The sequence below is a fragment of the Macaca thibetana genome, chromosome 7, assembly GCF_024542745.1.
Source record: "Macaca thibetana thibetana isolate TM-01 chromosome 7, ASM2454274v1, whole genome shotgun sequence".
In the NCBI taxonomy this organism is placed as follows: Eukaryota; Metazoa; Chordata; class Mammalia; order Primates; family Cercopithecidae; genus Macaca; species Macaca thibetana.
In genome coordinates this window covers 3,867,065-3,886,995 of record NC_065584.1, presented here as the reverse complement: position 1 = coordinate 3,886,995, position 19,931 = coordinate 3,867,065, and the positions used below count along the sequence as shown (strand labels likewise).

The 19,931-nt window shown below is 47.5% G+C and overlaps 2 protein-coding genes across 3 annotated transcripts in view; one reads left to right on the top strand and one right to left on the bottom strand.

Moving 5' to 3' along the window:
- Positions 1–14,563, top strand: part of LOC126959427 (cytochrome c oxidase assembly factor 8) — a 75,411-nt gene extending 60,848 nt beyond the window's left edge. For both annotated transcript variants that reach the window (XM_050798444.1, XM_050798443.1), the window contains 2 exons: positions 11,543–11,633; positions 14,210–14,563. In XM_050798444.1, the coding sequence (XP_050654401.1) occupies positions 11,543–11,633; positions 14,210–14,315 (197 nt within the window). In that variant the 3' untranslated portion in view covers positions 14,316–14,563. The remainder of the gene's footprint in view (positions 1–11,542; positions 11,634–14,209) is intronic.
- Positions 1–19,931, bottom strand: part of CKB (creatine kinase B) — a 202,401-nt gene that overhangs the window by 58,347 nt on the left and 124,123 nt on the right. The gene's annotated exons all lie outside the window — the stretch shown is intronic.

Genomic DNA, 19,931 nt, shown 5'->3' with positions numbered 1-19,931 from the left:
AATGTCCAGTACTAGCAGAACGGATAAGGCTGTGGTGGCCTACCCACTCACTGGCCTTCACTGGAATATTCTGCAGCGGTGCAGAAAAACGAGTGATTGAATTTAAAGTGCAAGCAACAGAATACTGTGATTTCAGTTCTGCCGGTCTCAAAATTAAATCTCATTTGTAAGGCAGGCAGTATTGTGGGAGAATTTCTCTCATGTATTTAATTCTCAGAGTGTTTATGCAGTGGCTGGAAGTGTACCATCAAAATGGGTTTAGTTTAAGTCAGTCTCCTGAGTATTTATGAAACACCCACTCGGTTTTCGGTAAGTGTGGTGAATTTGGTGTTCTGCCTCTTTCCCTGGACTTAGTGGTATGTTTGGTAACAAGCTGCAGTGCTGCAGTGTGGACCATGCCCTGCTTAGCAGACATTACAGCGCTTCTGCTGCCTGCTGAGCCTTGGCCTAGGGGTGTTTGAGCCAAGTGCAAGGAACCTGTATCAATGGAGTCAGGTGGCAGCAGCTGGTACCCCTGCCTGCGGGGTAGTCCCGTGGTCACCCTAACAGCAGCGACCACCAGCAAGCACTTCTGTGCCAGCCCCGCCCCTCCTGCCACACTGATGGAGTGCAGCCTTATGAGGTGTGCGGTTGCCGTCACACACTGGAGAGGAAGATGCTGAGATGGAGGTAAGTTACAGCTCTGGGGCCACACAGCCAGGTGGGGATGGTCTTGGCCTCTGTCCATCCCAGATGAGGTCTCGCTGTGTTGCCCAGGCTGGCCTCAAGCAGTCTTCCTGCCCCAACCTCTGAGTACGGACAGTTTTGAGCGCCCTGTATGTGTATTAGCAGTAACATATGAGACAGAGTAGGCCCTCTTTATCCGAGGGATACATTCCAAGACCCCCAGTGAATGCCTGAGACTGGGGCTAGTACCAAGCCCTGTGTGTACACTGTGTTTTTCCCTACACAGTTGTCCCTCCCCTACATCCTCAGTTCAACCAACCATGGATTGAAAATATTGAAAACAATAAACATAAACAATAAAATATTGAAAATAAAAAATACCTTTTTTTTTAGACGGAGTCTCACTGTGTCGCCCAGGCCGGAGTGCAGTGGCAAGATCTCGGCTCCCTATAAACTCTGCCTCGCGGTTCAAGTGATTCTCTTGCCTCAGCCTTCTGAGTAGCTGGGACTACAGGCGCACACCACCACGCGTGACTAACTTTTGTATTTTTAGTAGAGATGAGGTTTCACCATGTTGGCCAGGCTGGTCTCAAACCCCTGACCTCAGATGATCCGCCCGCCTCAGCCTCCCAAAGTTCTGGGATTACAGGCGTGAGCCACCATGCACGGCCAAAAATAGAAAAATTTAGAAGTACAGCATAATGGCCAGGTGCGGTGGCTCACGCCTGTAATCCTAGCACTTTGGGAGGCTGAGGCAGGCAGATCACGTGAGGTCAGGAGTTCGAGACCAGCCTGGCCAACATGGTGAAACCCTGTCTATACTAAAGATACAAAAATTAGCTGGGCATCGTGGTGCATGCCTGTAATCCCAGCTACTTGGGAGGTTGAGGCAGGAGAATCATTTGAACCTAGGAGGTGGAGGCTACAGTGAGCCGAGGTCGTGCCACTGCACTCTAGCCTGGGCAACAGAGCAAGATTATGTCTCAAAAACAAAAAAAAAAGTACAGTATGACAGCTGTTCATACAGCATTTACGTTGTATTAGGTATCATAAGTAATCTAGAGATGACTCAAAGGATATAGGAGAATGCAAGTAGGTTTTTTGCAAATATTTGGAGACAAGGCCTTGCTCTGCCACTCAGGCTGGAGTGCAGTGGCGCAATCATGGCTTGCTGGAGCTTCAACCTCCCAGGTTCAAGCCATCCTCCTGCCTCAGCCTCCCAAGTAGCTGGGACTGCAGGCACACGCCACCATGCCTTGCTAATTTAAAAAAATTTTTTTTGTAGAATTTTTTTCTCACTGTGTTGCCCAGGTTTATCACACAATTATAATATTTTATTTTATTTTATTTTATTTTATTCTATTCGAGACGGAGTATCGATCTGTCACCCAGACTGGGGTGCAGTGGTGCAATCTCGGCTCGCTATAAGCTCCACCTCTGGGTTCAAGCAATTCTCCTGCCTCAGCCTCCCAAATAGCGAGGACTACAGATGTCCACCACCGCACCCAGCTAATTTTTGTTTTTTTGTTTTTTTGTTGTTTTTTGAAGTGGAGTTTTTCGCTCTGTTGCCAGAGTGGAGTGCAGTGGCCCTATCTCTCACTGCAACCTCCGCCTCCTGGGTTCAAGCAATCCTCCTGCCTCAGCCTCCCGAGTAGCTGGGACTACAGGTGTGTGCTACCACACCAACCTAATTTCTTTTGTATTTTTAGTAGAGATGAGGTTTCTCTTGTTGGCCAGGATGGTCTCAATCTCTTGACCTTGGATCCACCCACCTCAGCAGAGTACTGGGATTACAGGTGTGAGCCACTACACCCGGCCCGTTTTGTTTTTTGTTTTTTTGAGACGGAGTTACATTCTTGTTGCCCAGGCTGGAGTGCAGTAACGCGATCTCAGCTCACCGCAACCTCCGCTGCCTGGGTTCAAGGGATTCTCCTGCCTCAGCCTCCTGAGTAGCTGGGATTACAGGCAAGTGCCACCCCGCCCAGCTAATTTTTTTTTTTTTTCCTGAGACAGAATCTTGCTCTGTCACCCAGGCTGGAGTGCAGTGGCATGATCTTGGCTCACTGCAAGCTCCCCCTCCCGGGTTAACACCATTCTCCTGCTTCAGCCTCCCAAGTAGCTGGGACTACAGGTGCCCGCCATCAAGCCTGGATAATTTTTTGTATTTTTAGTAGAGACGGGGTTTTACCATGTTAGCTGGGATGGTCTTGATCTCCTGACCTTGTGATCCTCCTGCCTTGGCCTCCCAAAGTGCTGGGATTACAGGCGTGAGCCACCGCACCCAACCTATTATACCATTTTATATAAAAGATTAGTGCATCCTGAAATGTTGGTATCTGTAGTAGTTCTGGAACCAATCTCCTATCGATACCAAGGGACAAGTTTTCATTTATAGCTATGATAAAGTTTAATTTATAAATTAGGCACAACGAGAGACTAGGAATGATAACTAATAAAACAAGTATAACAATATGCCAGTATCTCAAATCTTGTGCTTTGCAACAATTACCAAGTAAATAAGGGTTATTCGGACACAAGCACTGCTGTATGGTGACAGTGGATCTGATCACCAAGACGGCTGCTGAGTGACTCACTTAGAGTGGGGAGTGTCTACACCATGAGTGTGCTGGACAGAGGGAGGAGTCACCTCCTGGGTGGGTCGGAGCAGGACATTGGGAGGTTTCATCACGCTGCTCAGAACAGCATGCAGTTCGAAACTTATGAATTGTTCATTTCTGGAATTTTCCATTTAATATTTTCAGACCCCACTTGACCTCATGGTAACTGAAACCATGGAAGGCAAAACCATGGATGGAGGGGACTGCTGTGCTACCGCCATCTCCCTTACACAGTTGAGTAAACTGAGGCACAGAAGAAAATGAAGTAGCCCCAGATTACATAGGAAATGGCGGCATTGAGGTGAAAAGCAGAGCAGAGGGCCGTAGATTTAAACTGCTCTTCATTCCGGTGGCACTAGACCTGTCCGAGTGGCCAGAGGAGACGTGGCTCTTGTCCTCTGTCTGCTGTGTGGCTAGGGGCCATGCTTGTGCCGTCTGAGTGTTTTTGTCTGTGTGAATCGAGGGGTTGCCGGACACCTTCCCCGCTCCATGGGAGGGAGGGTGGAATCATGCCCTTGGCCCCCTTGCCCGCTCCCCCGTGGGCCGGAGCGTCAGCATCAGCTGTGCCACAGGATGGTGTGCACTCTGCTGGAGGTGGCACCTTCAGGGGAAGCAGCTGCCAGGGAGGCTAGAGAGCACCCCGGATGGAAGCCGAGCGTGGTCCCTGCGCCTCTGCACGGGAAGTGCTGGAGATGCAGGAGCCCCTGAGCCGGAGCCCAGCGCTCTTATAAGAGATCTCATTTCCTGTTCGGGAACTGGGGCTTCTAAGCCAGAGTGCCCCTCCTGCACCTGCCACTCTGGATGTGGTTTCATTCCCTGGTCCCTGAGCCATAGCTGGGGGGCATGAGACTGGCCCCTGGGCTGCTCTGGGGACCCTACTTCAGGTCAGCCCTGCCACTCCCTGCCCACTCATAGGGCTGTGGGTCCTGCCCTGTGGCCTTTCTACCTCTCTTGCATGTGGGTGAGCCTGAGCGTGGCCACCGCCCTGGGAGTGCCACAGAGGCAAGCTGCACTGGTCCTCATGTGTTAACAGCCCCACCAGCACGCGGGAATGGAGTAGTCAGGCCAGGACCTGTCCCAGGAATGGGCAGGCTGTTAACCCAGGATGCATTCAAGTTAGGATACATTTCATTCCCGTGTAGGTGGCTCACAATAGGATACATTTCATTCCAGTTGCAGTGACTCACAGTAGGATACATTTCATTCCCGTGCAGCAGTGGCTCACAGTAGGGTACATTTCATTCCCATGCAGCGGTGGCTCACAGTAGGATACATTTCATTCCCATGTAGCAGTGACTCACAGTTCCTCCGTAGAATCTGCAGGAAGTACTGGAGTGGCCGTGACGAAACACATCACTCATTGTGCATGGTATAGATACCTGCCTGGGTCTTAATCACTTGTGAAGAAACAAGTTATGGCTGTGACTGACTTTTATATACAATTCACATACCATAAAATTCACCCTGCCTTTTTTCTTTTTTTTTTTTTTTGAGATGGAGTCTCCTTGTCTAAATTCACCCTTTTGAACTGTAATTCCATGGCTTTTAGTTCCCTGCCTAAATTCACCCTTTTGAAGTGTAATTCCGTGGCTTTTAGTAGTCACAAGATTGTACAACTACATCACTAATTCTGAACATTTTCATCACCTCAAAAAGAAACCCCATACCTATTAGCAGCCAGTCTCAGTTCCTGCCTCACCTAACCCCAGCAAGCCACTTTCTATCTCTGGATTTGCCTATTGTGAACATTTCCAGATAAATGGAAACATACAATATGTGGTCTTTTGTGTCTGCCTTTTTTCAATTAAGTTCATGTTTTCAAGATTTATATATGTTGTATCATGTATTAGTACTTTGGAGATTTTTTTATGACTGTATAATATTCTATACCATGTTTTGTTTATCCACTTATTAGTTGATGAACATTTGGATTATTTCTCCCCTTTGGCTATTAGGAATTATGCCACTGTGAATAATCCTGTATATAGCTACAGGTGATTTGCTGAGTTAAGTCTTTTTGGCCTGGCGCAGTGGCTCATGCCTGTAATCCTAGCTCTTTGGGTGGCCGAGGTGGGCAGATCACTTGAGGTCAGGAGTTCAAGACCAGCCTGGCCAACAGGGTGAAACCCCATCTCTACTAAAAATACAAAAAAGTAGCTGGGCGTGATGGTGGGCACCTGCAATCCCAGCTACTCAGGAGGCTGAAGCAGGAGAATTGCTGGAACCTGGGAGGTGGAGGTTGCAGTGAGCCAAAATTGAGCCAGTGCACTCCAGCCTGGAAGACAGAGTGAGACTCTGTCTCAAAAAAAAGTTGCCAGGCGCAGTGGCTCATGCCTGTAATCCCAACACTTTGGGAGGCTGAGGCAGGCGGATCACCTGAGGTCAGGAGTTCGAGACCAGTCTGATCAGCATGATGAAACCCCGTCTCTACTAAAAATACAAAAATTAGTCAGGCATGGTGGGGGGCGCCTGTAATCCCAGCTACACAGGAGGCTGAGGCAGGAGAATTGCCTGAACCTGGGAGGCAGAAGTTGCAGTGAGCCGAGTTTGCGCCACTGTACTCCAGCCTGGACGACAGAGCGAGACTCCATCTCAAAAAAAAGAAAAAGAGTCTTTTTTCCTCCTGAGGCCAAATACCTGGTGTCTTCTCTAATTCTACTTCTCCAACTCTTCAACACCAGCTATAGGTGTCCAGCAATTCAGTTCCATTCTGACACTGTCTACTTGGAGTTCACGTCTGATGCCACAGGTTAAAGATTCCGTCCCACAAGATTGCCTCCACCGAGGCAGTCTTTCTCTTTGGAGAAATTCCTGTTTAAATCCTTTGCCAGTTGCCAGTCCTGGGCCACTTGTTCCTCTGACTGACAGGCTATAAATCAGACTATGACCCCCTCCACAGGATTGATAATTTGCTAGAATGGATCACAACATTCAGAAAGGTGCTTTACTTTTAGCAGTTTTTTATAAAGGATACAACTCAGGGACAGCCAGATAGCAGAGATGCACAGGGCGAGGTATGGGGGGCATGCAGAGCCCCTGTGCCCTCTCTGGGCATGCCATCCTCCCAGCACCTTTGTTTGTTTGTTTGAGCAGGGTCTCACTCTCTTGCCCAGGCTGAGTGCAGTGGCATGATCATGGCTCACTGCAGGGTCAGCCTCCTGGGCTCAAGCAACCGTCCCTCGGCCCCACAAAGCACTGGGATAACAGGCATGAGCCACCGTGCCTGGCCTCTTCCCAGCACCTCAATATGTTCAGTAGCCCGGAAGCTCTCTGAACCCCATGGTTTAGGGATTTTTATGGAGGTCTCATTAGGTAGGCATGATTGATTAAATCATTGTCCATTGGTAATTAGCTCAATCTCCATCCCCTCTCCTTTCCCCAAAACGGAAAGTTTTGAGCTTCCAGTCAAGGTTTGGTCTTTCCGGCCCCCGTCCCGAAGCTGTACAGGAGCTCACCAGAGCTGCCCCACTGGAACAGGAGCAGCTCCTGTCACCCTTAATCACTCAGGAGATTCTGAGGTTTCAGGAGCTCTGTGTCAGGAACAGGGGACAAAGACCAAATATCTCTCTATAATGCCACATGGGTCTTATGATAATGAACTCTATGTTTAACTTTCTCAGGAATTACCAAGCTGTTTTTCAGAGTGGCCTGGCCTGACCTATGTTTTCATTTCCACCAGCAATGTATGAGGGTTCTAATTTCTCTACATCCTTGTCAACACTTGTTATTGTCTGTGTGTTCAATAACAGCTATCCCAGTGGGCGTGGCGTGGCATGCCATTGTCTTTCTGATTTTCCGATGGTGTTGAGCATCTCGTCATGTGCTTATTGGTTACTTGTGTATCATCTTTGGAGAAATTCCTGTTTAAATCCTTTGCCCATTTTAAAAGTGGATGATTTGGCCAGGTGCGGTGGCTCACGCCTGTAATCCCAGCACTTTGGGAGGCTGAGATGGGCAGATCATGAAGTCAGGAGTTCAAGACCAGTCTGACCAATGTGGTGAAACCCTGTCTCTACTAGAAATACAAAAATTAGCCAGTTGTGGTGGTGCATACCTGTAATCCCAGCTACTCAGGAGGCTGAGGCAGGAGAATCGCTTGAACCCCAGGAGGCAGAGGTTGCAGTGAGCTGAGATCGCACCACTGCACTCCAGCCTGGGTGACAGAGCAAGACTCTGTCTTCAAATAAATAATAAATAAATACGAAATAAAATTGGATGATTTGTCTTTTTGTTTTTGAGATAAAAGAGCTCTTGGCTGGGCGAGGTGGCTCACGCCTCTAATCCCAGCACTTTGGGAGGCCAACGCGGGTAGGTCACCTGAAGTTGGGAGTTCAAGACCAGCCTGACCAACATGGAGAAACCCGTCTCTACTAAAAATACAAAAAATTAACTGGGCGTGGTGGTGCATGCCTGCAATCCCAGCTACTTGGGAGGCTGAGCAGGAGAATTGCTTGAACCCAGGAGGTGGAGGTTGTGGTGGGCCAAGATCGTGCCATTGTACTCCAGCCTGGGCAACAAAGTGAAACTCCGTCTCAAAAAAAAAAAAAAAAAAAGTTATTTACATATTCTCAATACTAGACCCTTATTAGATGGATGATTAGCGAATGTTTTTCTCCCATTCTGTAGGTTTTTTCTCTTTTTTTTTTTTTTGAAACAGAGTCTTGCTCTGTCACCAGGCTGGAGTGCAGTGGCGTGATCTCAGCTCACTGCAACCTCCACCTCCCAGGTTCAAGCAGTTCTCCTGCCTCAGCCTCCCAAGTAGCTGGGACTATAGACACGCACCACTACACTCAGCTAATTTTTGTACTTTTAGTAGAGACAGGGTTTCACCATGTTGGCCAGGATGGCCTTGATCTCTTGACCTTGTGATCCACCTGCCTCGGCCTCCCAAAGTGCTGGGATTACAGGCATGAGCCACCATGCCCGGCCTGGTTTTTTTTTTTTTTTTGGAGATGGAGTTTCACTCTTGTTGCCCAGGCTGGAGTGCAATGGCACGATCTCAGCTCACTGCAACCTCCACCTCCTGAATTCAAGCAATTCTCCTACCTCAGCCTCCTGAGTAGCTGGGATTACAGGTGCCTGCTACCATGCCCGGCTGATTTTTGTATTTTTAGTAGAGATGGGGTTTCAGCACGTTGGTCAGGCTGGTCTCGAACTCCTGACCTCAGGTGATCCGCCCAAAAGTGCTGAGATTATAGGCGTGAACCACTGCGCCCAGCCTTTTTTTTTTTTTTTTTTTTTTTTTTTTTTTTTTTTTTTTGAGACGGAGTTTCACTGTTGCCCAGGCCGGAGTGCAATGGCGCGATCTCGGCTCACCGCAACCTCTGCCTCCCAGGTTCAAGCGATTCTCCTGCCTCAACCTCCCTAGTAGCTGGGATTACAGGCATGTGCCACCACACTTGGCTAATTTTGTATTTTTAGTAGAGATGGGGTTTCTCCATGTTGGTCAGACTGGTCTCGAACTGCCGACCTCAGGTGATCTGCCTGCCTCGGCCTCCCAAAGTGCTGGGATTATAGGCGTGAGCCACCATGCCCAGCATTTTTTTTTTTTTTTTTTTTTTTTTAACGAGACAGGGTCTGGCTCTTGCCCAGGCTGGAGGGACCGTGGTATGATCATGCCTCACTGCAACCTTGAACTCCTGGGCTCAGGTGAGCCTCCTTCCCCAGCCTCCTGAGTAGCTAGGACTACAGGCATGCACCACCATACCTGGCTAATTTTTTTATTTTTTGGAGAGATGAGGTCTTATTTTGTTGCCTAGGCTGGTCTTGAAATCCTGGTCCTGAACTCCTGGTCCCAAGTGATCGTCCTGCCTCAGCCTCCCAAGTAGCTGAGATTATAGGCATGCACCACCACGCCTGGCTAATCCTTTTCATTTTCTTGATAGTGTCTTTTGAAGACAAAAGTTTTTAATTTTGATGAAATCCAGTTTATCTATCTTTCTTTGCTTGTGTTTTAGGTGTCATGTCTAACAAATATTACTTAATTTGAGGTGATGAAGAGTTGCATCTGTTTTAAGAGTTTTTCTTTTATAGTTTTAGCTCCTATGTTTAGATTTTTATTTTTTTTATCTACTGAGTTAATTTTTGTTTATGGTGTGCGGTAGAGGTTCAACTTATTCTTTTGCATGTGGTCATCCAGTTGTCCCAGCACTATTTGTTAAAAACACTGTTCCTCACTTTTACACTGTTGGTGATTGTAAACTAGTTCAACCATTATGGAAAACAGTATGGCGATTCCTCAAGGATCTAGAACTAGATGTACCATATGACCCAGCCATCCCATTACTTGGTATATACCCAAAGGATTATAAATCATGCTGCTATAAAGACACATGCACACGTATATTTATTGCGGCACTATTCACAATAGCAAAGACTTGGAATCAACCCAAATGTCCATCAGTGACAGACTGGATTAAGAAAATGTGGCACATATACACCATGGAATACTATGCAGCCATAACAAAGGATGAGTTCGTGTCCTTTGTAGGGACATGGATGCAGCTGGAAACCATCATTCTTAGCAAACTATCACAAGAACAGAAAACCAAACACCGCATGTTCTCACTCATAGGTGGGAACTGAACAATGAGATCACTTGGACTCGGGAAGGGGAACATCACACACCGGGGCCTATCATGGGGAGGGGGGAGGGGGGAGGAATTGCATTGGGAGTTATACCTGATGTAAATGACGAGTTGATGGGTGCTGACGAGTTGATGGGTGCAGCACAGCAACATGGCACAAGTATACATATGTAACAAACCTGCACGTTATGCACATGTACCCTAGAACTTAAAGTATAATAATAAAAAATAAATTTAAAAAAAAAAAAAAAAAAAAAAAAAAAACCCTGTTCCTTCCCTCGTTGAATTGTCCTGGCACCCTCAGTGAAAATCACTTGCCCATAAATGTTTGGGTTTATTTCTAGATTAAGAGTTCTGTTGCATTGATCTGTATGCCTGTCCTTATGCCAGTACCATACTGCCTTGATTACTGTTGTTTTGTAGTAAGTTTTGAAATTGAGAACTGTGAGTCTTCCAACTTTGTTCATCTTTGGTCGAGATCGTTCTAGCTGTTGGGGTTCTTTACATTTCCATATGAATTTGAGATTAAGTTTGTGAGTTTCTGCAAAAAAAAAAAAAAAAATCCAGCTGGGATTTTGATACAGATTGTTCTGAATCTGCAGGTCAATTTGGGGAGTATTGCCATCTTAACAGTATTAAATCTTCCAACTCATGAACATGGTATGCCTTCCCATTTATTGAGATCTTCTTTCATTTATTTCCACTATATTTTGTTTTTTCTTTTGTTTCGTTTTTGAGTCAGGGTCTTGCTCTGTCACCCAGGCTGGAGTGCAGTGGCGGGATTTTGGCCCACTGCAACCTTTAACCCCCCGCCCCAGGCTCAAGCAGTCATCCCAGCTCAGCCTCTTGAGTAGCTGGGACCACAGGTCTACACCACCACGCCCAGCTAATTTTTGTATTTTTAGTAGAGACGAGGTTTTACCATGTTGGCCAGGATGGTCTCAATCTCTTGATCTCGTGATCGGCCTGGCCTCCCAAAGTGCTGGGATTACAGGCGTGAGCTACCACACCTGGACTTTTTTTTTTTCTTTTCTTTTTTTTTTTTTTTGAGCTGGAGTTTTACTCTTTTGCCCAGGTTGGAGTGAAGTGGCGTGATCTCGGTTCATTGCAACCTCTGCCACCAACCCCCTCTACCCCCATATTTTTAGTAGTGATGGGGTTTCACCATGTTGGCCTGGCTGGTCTCAAACTCCTGACCTCAGGTGATCCACCCGCCTCAGCCTCCCAGAGTGCTAGGATTACAGGCGTGAGTCACATTTGGCTAATTTTTGTAATTTTAGTAGAGACAGGGTTTCACCACTTTAGCCACACTGGTCACAAACTCCTGACCTCAAGTGATCCTCCCACCTCAGCGTCCCAAAATGCTGGGATTGTAGGCAAGAGCCACTGCACCTAGCCTATTTTGTATTTTTCATTATACACATCTTACACGTCTCCTCTCAGATTTATTCCTAAGTCTTTTATTATTTTCGATGCTATCATAAGTAAAATTGTTTTCTTAATTTCATTTTCAGACTGTTCATTGCTAGTGTATAGAAATACAATTGATGTTTGTATATTGGTCTTGTATATATCCTGCAAGCTTGCTGAACTCACTTATTAGCTCTAATAGTTTTTTTTGTTTATCCTTTCTCCTTAAGTCTTAATGTTTAAGCTGAAATTAACTTCCAGGTCAGAAGGCAACATTGAATGCAGAAGAAATGGCAGACTTTTACAAGGAATTTTTAAGCAAAAATTTTCAGAAGCACATGTATTATAACAGGTAGGTGTTTATTCTTTTCCTGAAAATTTGAATAGCACATCCAGATTAGGTAGGAGTGTTTTCTTACCTGAATTTAACAACATTCATGTTAATACCAGAGGTAGAAGTTGCAAGCCTTTATCAACTTTTTTTTTTCTTTTTTTTTTTTGAGACAGAGTCTCGCTGTCACCCAGGCTGGAGTACAGTGGCACGGTCTCCACTCACTGCAAGCTCTGTCTCCTGGGTTCACGCCATTCTCCTGCCCTAGCCTCCCGAGTAGCTGGGACTACAGACACATGCCACCACGCCCAGCTAATTTTTTGTATTTTTAGTAGAGACGGGGTTTCACCGTGTTAGCCAGGATGGTCTCCATCTCCTGACCTCGTGATACGCCCGCCTCAGCCTTCCAAAGTGCTGGGATTACAGGCGGGAGCCACCGCGCCCGGCCTATCAACTTTATTTTTTAAGTGACTGCAGTGGCTTGCAAAGATACCAATTTTTTTAGGCCGGGCGTGGTGGTTCACACCTGTAATCCCAGCACTTTGGGAGGCCAAGGTGGGCGGATCACCTGAGGTCAGGAGTTCAAGACCAGCCTGACCAACATGGAGAAACTGTCTCTACTAAAAATACAAAATTACCCAGGTGTGGTGGCGCATGCCTGTAATCCCAGCTGCTCAGGAGGCTGAGGCAGGAGAATCGCTTGAACCTGGAAAGTGGAGGCTGCAGTGAGCTGAGATCGTGCCATTGCACTCCAGCCTGGGCAATGAGAACAAAACTCCGTCTCAAAAAAAAAAAAAAAAAAAGGGTTTTAGCTAGTTACAGATAAATAATTACCTGTGTTTGCAGGTGAAATTAATAGGACATGATAGCTGAGATTTGCTTTAAAATATTTGTAGGTTGGATCCAGTGCCTCACACCTGTAATCCTATGACTTTGGGAGGCCAAGGTGGGTAGATCACTTGAGTCCAGGAGTTCAAGACCAGCCTGGGCAACTTAGTGAAACCCCATCTCTACAAAATTAGCCAGGCATGGCGGCGTGTGCCTGTAGTCCGAGCTACTTGTAAGGCTGAACTAGGAGGACCACTTGAACCCAGTAGGTTAAGGCTACAGTGAGCTGAGATCCAGCCACTGCATCCCAGCCTGAATGACAGACAGAGTAAGACCCTGTCTCAATAAATAAATAAATAAGTAATAAAAATAAAAAATTATATATATATATAAACAGTTTCAGAGTTACAAAGCCTGATGGGCAGGTGAAGCCAGACCTCAAGAATGTCAACATGGGCCAGGCACAGTAGCTTACACCTGTAATCCCAGCACTTTGGGAGGCCAAGGATTGCTTGAGCCGAGGAGTTTGAGACCAGCCTGGACAACATGACAAAACCCTGTCTCTACAAAAAATACAAAAATTAGCTGGGTATGGTAGTGTGCGCCTGTAATCCCAGTTGCAGGAGGCTGAGGCAGGAGGATCCCTTGAGCCCAGGAGGTGGAGGTTGCAGTGAGCTGAGATCCCGCTACTGCACTCCAGCCTGGGCTACAGAGTGAGACCTTGTCTAATAAATAAAAGAGAATGTAGATATAGTCAAAGGCTGGATGGACTCAGTGAGGGTCAGTCTGACCTAAAGTTGAGTCCTGAAATATCTGGATTCCGTTTCTAAGGTTGTCATGCATTACTCTGAATTAGTTAAGTCATTCAAACAAGCAAGTATAATCTTTTCCTGGTCTTTGGACTTGTAGCTTGTTTGCACTGGGCACAATCTCTGACAGGCTTCATGTTTTCTCTGTGGCACTTGGGTGAAGAGGACCAGCCTTACCCAAGATGAGGCCTTAGAGGCACCTGGCCCCCACCACCACCTCCGGCCCCTGCCTTCCCTGTGGCAACAGCAGAAGCGTAGCTTGCTTTTACATGTCATAGAGTCAGGTTGTCTGTATTAGTGAAATGGAATATGGCTTTTCCTTGAAGAACTGTAATCCCCACGGGCTACCGGTTTTCCTCTCCTGGAAGTGCTTATTTACTCCGGGCACTGCTCCTCATGACAGCATCGCTTAAGTAGGTAGAGATGTAAAGGTGGTTTGCAGGGGGAGAGGAACTTTCTGTCCTGCCATGCAAAGCCTCCAGAGTGGTCGTGGCCCATCACACCCCTTGAATGCTGCCAGCTCGCTAGGCCTGGGGTTTCCGAGGGCTCTCGGATCTTTTAGCAAAAATCGAAGTAGTACTTAAGAGGCTGAGGCAGGAGAATTACTTGAACCTGGGAGGCAGAGTTTGCAATGAGCCAAGATTGTGCCACTGTACTCCAGCCTGGACAACTAAGCAAGACGAAAAAACAGAACAACAACAAAAAAACACCAAAGGAGGATGGTGGCGGCCTCCAGAAACAAGGTTGGGGAGGGCTCCAGGGGTCGCCAGTGGGCCTCACTCAGCCTGAGGAGAGGCAGGCCTCTGCGGCTAGTTCAGCTTTAACAAGGGCGGGGAAAGGGCAAAGCAGTTGAGGCCTGGTCAGTTGAACTCACCCTCAGCCGAGAGCCGCTTCTGGGCCAGGGCACCAAGCCTCAGTCCCTGCCACCGTGTCACCTGTGCATCCTCTGTTTCTCTACAGAGACTGGTACAAGCGCAATTTTGCCATCACCTTCTTCATGGGAAAAGTGGCCCTGGAAAGGATTTGGAACAAGCTTAAACAGAAACAAAAGAAGAGCAACAACTAGGAGTCTACTCTGACCCAGCCAGAGTCCAGGTTTCCACAGGAAGCAGATGGTTAGAGGAGCTCCTTTTACAGGAGCTCTGAGAAAAACTGGAACTGATCTCAAGAAGCCCCACATCTCCCTAAGGGGCCCCATGGCTTGTTTGGGGGCAGGGTGGGTCCTGGGGCACTGTGGGCCGCCTGCCTGCCGATGTGGGCTCTAGGCCAGCTTGTTGTCACGGACACGGTGTCAAATAAAGCCCAAGCACTGGGTGCCCGCTTTCTCTGTTTCAAATTATACCCATTCAAAACAGAACGATTTAAAAATACTGGCCCGGCACAGTGGCTCACACCTGTAATCCCAGCACTTTGGGAGGCGAAGGCGGGCGGATCACTTAAGGTCAGGAGTTCGAGATCAGCCTGGACAACATGGCAAATACAAAAAATTAGCTGGGCATGCTGGCACGCACCTGTAATCCCAGCTGCTCTGGAGGCTGAGGCACGAGAGGCTTGAACCCAGGAGGCGGAGGTTGCAGTGATCCAAGATCGCACCACTGCACTCCAGCCTAAAAGACCGAGGGAGACTCTGTATCCAAAAATAATGATAATAAATAAATAAAATAAAAATACTAATAAAGTTTTACTGGAAAAAAAAGTCTGCTGACGGGAATGATGTGGAAGCTGACTGCCAAGCCGTCGGTGTGCTGGCCATGGGGTCGGCACCACCCTGGCTGGGAGTCATCGGCTGGTGGGTCCTCACAGGCTCATCCTGGATGCGGTGCGGTGTGAGTCAGCGGCTGGTGGGTTCTCACGGGCTCATCCTGGATGCGGTGCAGTGTGAGGACGTGAAAGCAAATTCAGCAGCTGGTGGGTCCTCACAGGCTCATCCTGGATGCGGTGCGGTGTGAGGACATGAAAGCAAATGCAATTTTATTGCATGCCAAAACATTTAACTTGATTGTTGGTGTTAACTATGTTAGTAGATTCTTCAATGCTGTAAGCAAACTAACAAGAAACAGCAGCACTGTTTTCGTCTTGTCTTAAACACGAAGTTTAAATGGCCAAGCGTGGTGGCTCATACCCGGAATCCCAACAACTTGGGAGGCCAAAGCAAGCAAATCACTTGAGCTCAGGAGTTCAAACCAGTTTGGGCAACATGGCGAAACCCTGCCTGTACAAAAAATGCAAAAATTAGCTGGGTGTGGTAGCACGTGCCTGTAGTCCCAGCTACTTTAGAGGCTGAGCTTCAAGGACTGAGCCAGTGAGGTCCAGGCTGTAGTGAGCCAAAATCCCACCACTCGGCGACAGAGCCAGACCATATCTCAAATAAAAATTAAAAAAAAATTTAAAAGCCCGGGCGCGCTGGCTCACGCCTGTAATCCCAGCACTTTGGGAGGCCAAGGTGGGCAGATCACGAGGTCAGGAGAACAAGACCATCCTGCCCAACATGGTGAAACCCCGCCTCTACTAAAAATGCAAAAATTAGCTGGGTGTGGTGGTGCGTGCCTGTGATCCCAGCTACTCGGGAGGCTGAAGCATGAGACTCACTTGAACCCAGCAGGCGGAGGTTGCAGTGAGCCGAGATCGCGCCACTGTCTTTTTTTTTTTTTTTTTTTTTTTGAGACTGTCTCAAAAAAGAAAAAGATTATTCTAGGCCTGGCATGGTGGCTCACACCTGTAATCCTAGCACTTTGGGAGGCCGAGTGGGTGGATCACTTGAGGTCAGGAGTTCGAGACCAGCCTGGTCAACATGGTGAAACTTCGTCTCTACTAAAAATATAAAAATTAGCCAGGCGTGGCACATGCGTGTAGGTCCCAGCTACTTCAGAGGCTGAGGCAGAATTGCTTGAACCCAGGAGGCGGAGGTTGCAGTGGGCTGAGATAGCACCACTATACTCCAGCCTGAGTGACAGAGCAAGTCTCCATCCCAAAAAAAAAAAAAAAAAAAGACTGGCCTGGCGCAGTGGCTCATGCCTGTAATCTCGGCACTGGCTGGTGGATCACGAGGTCAAGAGATTAAGACCATCCTGGCCAACACGGTGAAACCCCATCTCTACTAAAAATACAAAAATCAGCTGGGCATGTTGGCGTACGCCTATAGTCTCAGCTACTCGGGAGGCTGAGCCAGGAGAATCGCTTGAACCTGGGAGGCAGAGGTTGCAGGGAGCTGAGATCACACCACTGCACTCCAGTCTTGGCGATAGAGCAAGACTCCATCTTAAAAAAAAAAAAAAAAAAAAAGCAAGCCTGCCGGGTGCAGTGGCTCACGCCTGTAATCCCAGCACTTTGGGAGGCCAAGGCAGATCATGAGGTCAGGAGATCAAGACCATCCTGGCTAACATGGTGAAACCCCATCTCTACTAAAAATGCAAAAAAATTAGCCAGGCGTGGTGGTGGGTGCCTGTAGTCCCAACTACTCGGGAGGCTGAGGCAGGAGAATGGCGTAAACCCGGGAGGCAAAGCTTGCAGTGAGCCGAGATCGCACCACTGCACACCATCCGGGGTGACAGAGCGAGACTCTGTCTCAAAAAATAAATAAATAAATAAATAAATAAAACGATTATCCAGCCAGGTGTGGTGGCTCATGCCTGTAATCCCAGCACTTTGGGAGGCCAAGGCAGGCAGATCACCTGAGGTCAGGAGTTCGAGACCAGCCTGGCCAATATGGTGAAACCCCGTCTCTACTAAAAATACAAAAATTAGCCAGGTATTGTGGCAGGCGCCTGTAATCCCAGCTACTCATGAGGCTGAGGCAGGAGAATTGCTTGAACCCGGGAGGTGGAGGTTGCAGTGAGCCGAGATTGTGCCACTGCACTCCAGCCTGGGTGACAAGCGACACTCTCTCTCCAAAAAAAAAAAAAAAAGATTAACCCCAAAATTTGTATGCTCAAGTTTTTTTTTTTAATTAGGTTAAATATAATTGTAACAGCCATATTCAAATACAGTATTTCTGTAGGCTTTTAAATATTTACAAAATAAAGCTTATCTCAGTGATGTGGGTTTTTTTTTTTTGTTTTTTGTTTTTGTTTTTGTTTTTTGAGATGGTGTCTTCCTCGTTCGCCCAGGCTGGAGTGCAGTGGCACTATCTCGGCTCACTGCAACCTCTGCCTCCCAGGTGCAAGCGATTCTCCTGTCTCAGCCTCCCAAGTGCCTGGGATTACAGGCATGCACCAACACACCCAGCTAATTTTTGTATTTTTAGTAGTGACAGAGTTTCACCATGTTGACCAGGATGGTCTTGATCTCTTGACCTCACGATCTGCCCGCCTCAGCCTCCCAAAGTGTTGTGATTACAGGCGTGACCGGCCCAGTGATGTGTTTTATACCACTTTTCCCACAAAATGCATGTTTGTTAAAATTCCAAATATTTTAAATATGTTAATTTGAAGTTTAAAAGCAGAATAAAATTGAGTCTTTTTCCCCCACTTTGTGTGTTGAGTGGTGTTTAGTAGGCACTGATTTTTCACCTGCTCATATTCACCCAAAAAAAGGAACCAGATGTGGCTATCAGAAGTTCAGCAGGACTCACAAGGGCTATCTCAGGTCAGTGAAAACAGGACATCTAATGCCTTTTCTTCTTTTTGTTTTGTTTTGACACGGACTCTCGCTCTGTCGCCCAGGCTGGAGTGCAGTGGCATGATCTCTGCTCACTGCAGCCTTCACCTCCCAGGTTCAAGCGATTCTCCTGCCTCAACCTCCAGAATAGTGGGATTACAGGCATGCACCACCACGCTCGGCTAATTTTTGTATTTTTAGTAGAGACGGGGTGTCACCATGTTGGCCAGGCTGGTCTTGAACTCCTGACCTCAGGTGATCTGCCCACCCCAGCCTCCCAAAGTGCTGGGATTACAGGCGTGAGCCACCGCTCCTGGCCTTCCTTGTTTTTATTTAATCCTAATAATGTACAGGAAGCTGCACCTGCCTGCAAGCCGCAGCTCCCTTGATGCCATCCTGTAGCTCTGGCAGAGCCCCCAGCAGGGCTCCAATTGGCGTCAGGTACAGCATTTGCTCTGCACAAATGCTGGATTTATAATGATTAATAGGAACGTCTTCAAAAAAAACCTCCCCGGCGGAAGGCCGCCATGTGGGGAGCATCTTTGGGAACTGCAGGTGGAGGACCCAGGCCTGCCCACACTCATGCTGCTCTTTAAAGAAGCAGAATTACATCAGGGCTGCAGAGAAGCCTTGCCTTGGGGCAGCAGTGCTACCCTGCTTCGATCTTTTGCTGCTAAGAGGACAAAGCTTGAGAGCTGTTTTCTGACAAACCCTTTAGTCCGCTTCCAGCGGGAGGAAGTGGCTGCTTCCAAGCCTTTGTGCCTCAGGCACACGCTGAGGCTTCCACCCCCAGCAGAGGAGTGAGCCACAGAAGGCCCTTTGTTCTGTACATTTGCAAGGAGTATTTTACACTTCTGATTAACAGGGAAACCAAGCAACTCCTGGCAGATTGTATGACAGTTTTCTGTTTGCTGATTTATTTTTATTCATTTTTTTGCTACCGGCATTGTTTTTTCTTTAAAAAAAAAAAAAAAAACAGAAACAAGGCTGGGTGCAGTGGCTCACCCCTGTAATCCCAGCACTTTGGGAGGTCAAGGCGGGTGGATCACGAGGTCAGGAGTTCAAGAATAGCCTGGCCAGCATGGTGAAACCCCGTCTCTACTAAAAATACAAAAATTAGCTGGGCCATGGTGGCGCATACCTGTAACCCCATCTACTAAGGTGACTGAGGTAGGAGAATGGCTTGACCCCAGGAGGCAGAGGTTTCCGTGAGCCAAGATCGCACCACTGCACTCCAGCCTGGGCAACAGAGCAAGACTCCATCTGAAAACACAAACAAACAAACAAAAACAGAAACAAAAATAGCTCTATTCTGCTGACATTTTTACAGTTAAAATTGTAACAGTGTGTCTGGTTAGGAAATCGGAGCAGCATAGGAAGGAGTAAATGACAAAGGAATAGGCTTCCTTTCTAAATCCATAATTCATTGTCCTGAAGGTGAGGCTGGAGGTTCCTGCTCCGAAAGCCCCCTAATTGGGAGGTGGCCGGTAGAGTTTGGGGTCTGGGTGCTGCTGGCATTTTCCTCCCCGTGGCCCACTGGGTTCGCCTTCCCGGAGTCTTACTAGATTCCCTCTCAGACTCCCCCATGCTTGCATTATTTTTTGTCTTTTAACACAGATCCTTTCTGAACTGTGTGCTTCAGCGCCTTCATTCCTTTCCAGAGTGTTTTCCGCTTGTGGTGCATGCTCTGCAGTGGCTCAGCCTTTGTTGTGGATGGCTGAGGGCGAGGCGGAGCCACCCGTGCCTCCTGGTGGATGTGGGCCGCGCCCTTCCACCTGCTGACCAGCTGCTCTAGCTGCTCCCTCGATAGGCTGCAAGCATTTGAAGGGAGGAGATGTGGGGAATGGTTAAAATCTGCCAACATGTATTCAGCCAAGAAATACTGAGCACCTGCTCTGCTGGGCAGTTCATTGTTGCTCCCCCTGCACAGACCAGCAGGATTTAAAGTAAGAGAAAAAAGCCAGTCACATAATGTAGACCCCACCAGAATGTTTTACAAAATCAGCTGATCTGACTCATGTTTACATTCCCTGTTAATCATAGATTTTAATTATTATTATTATTTTTTTGAGATGGAGTCTCACTC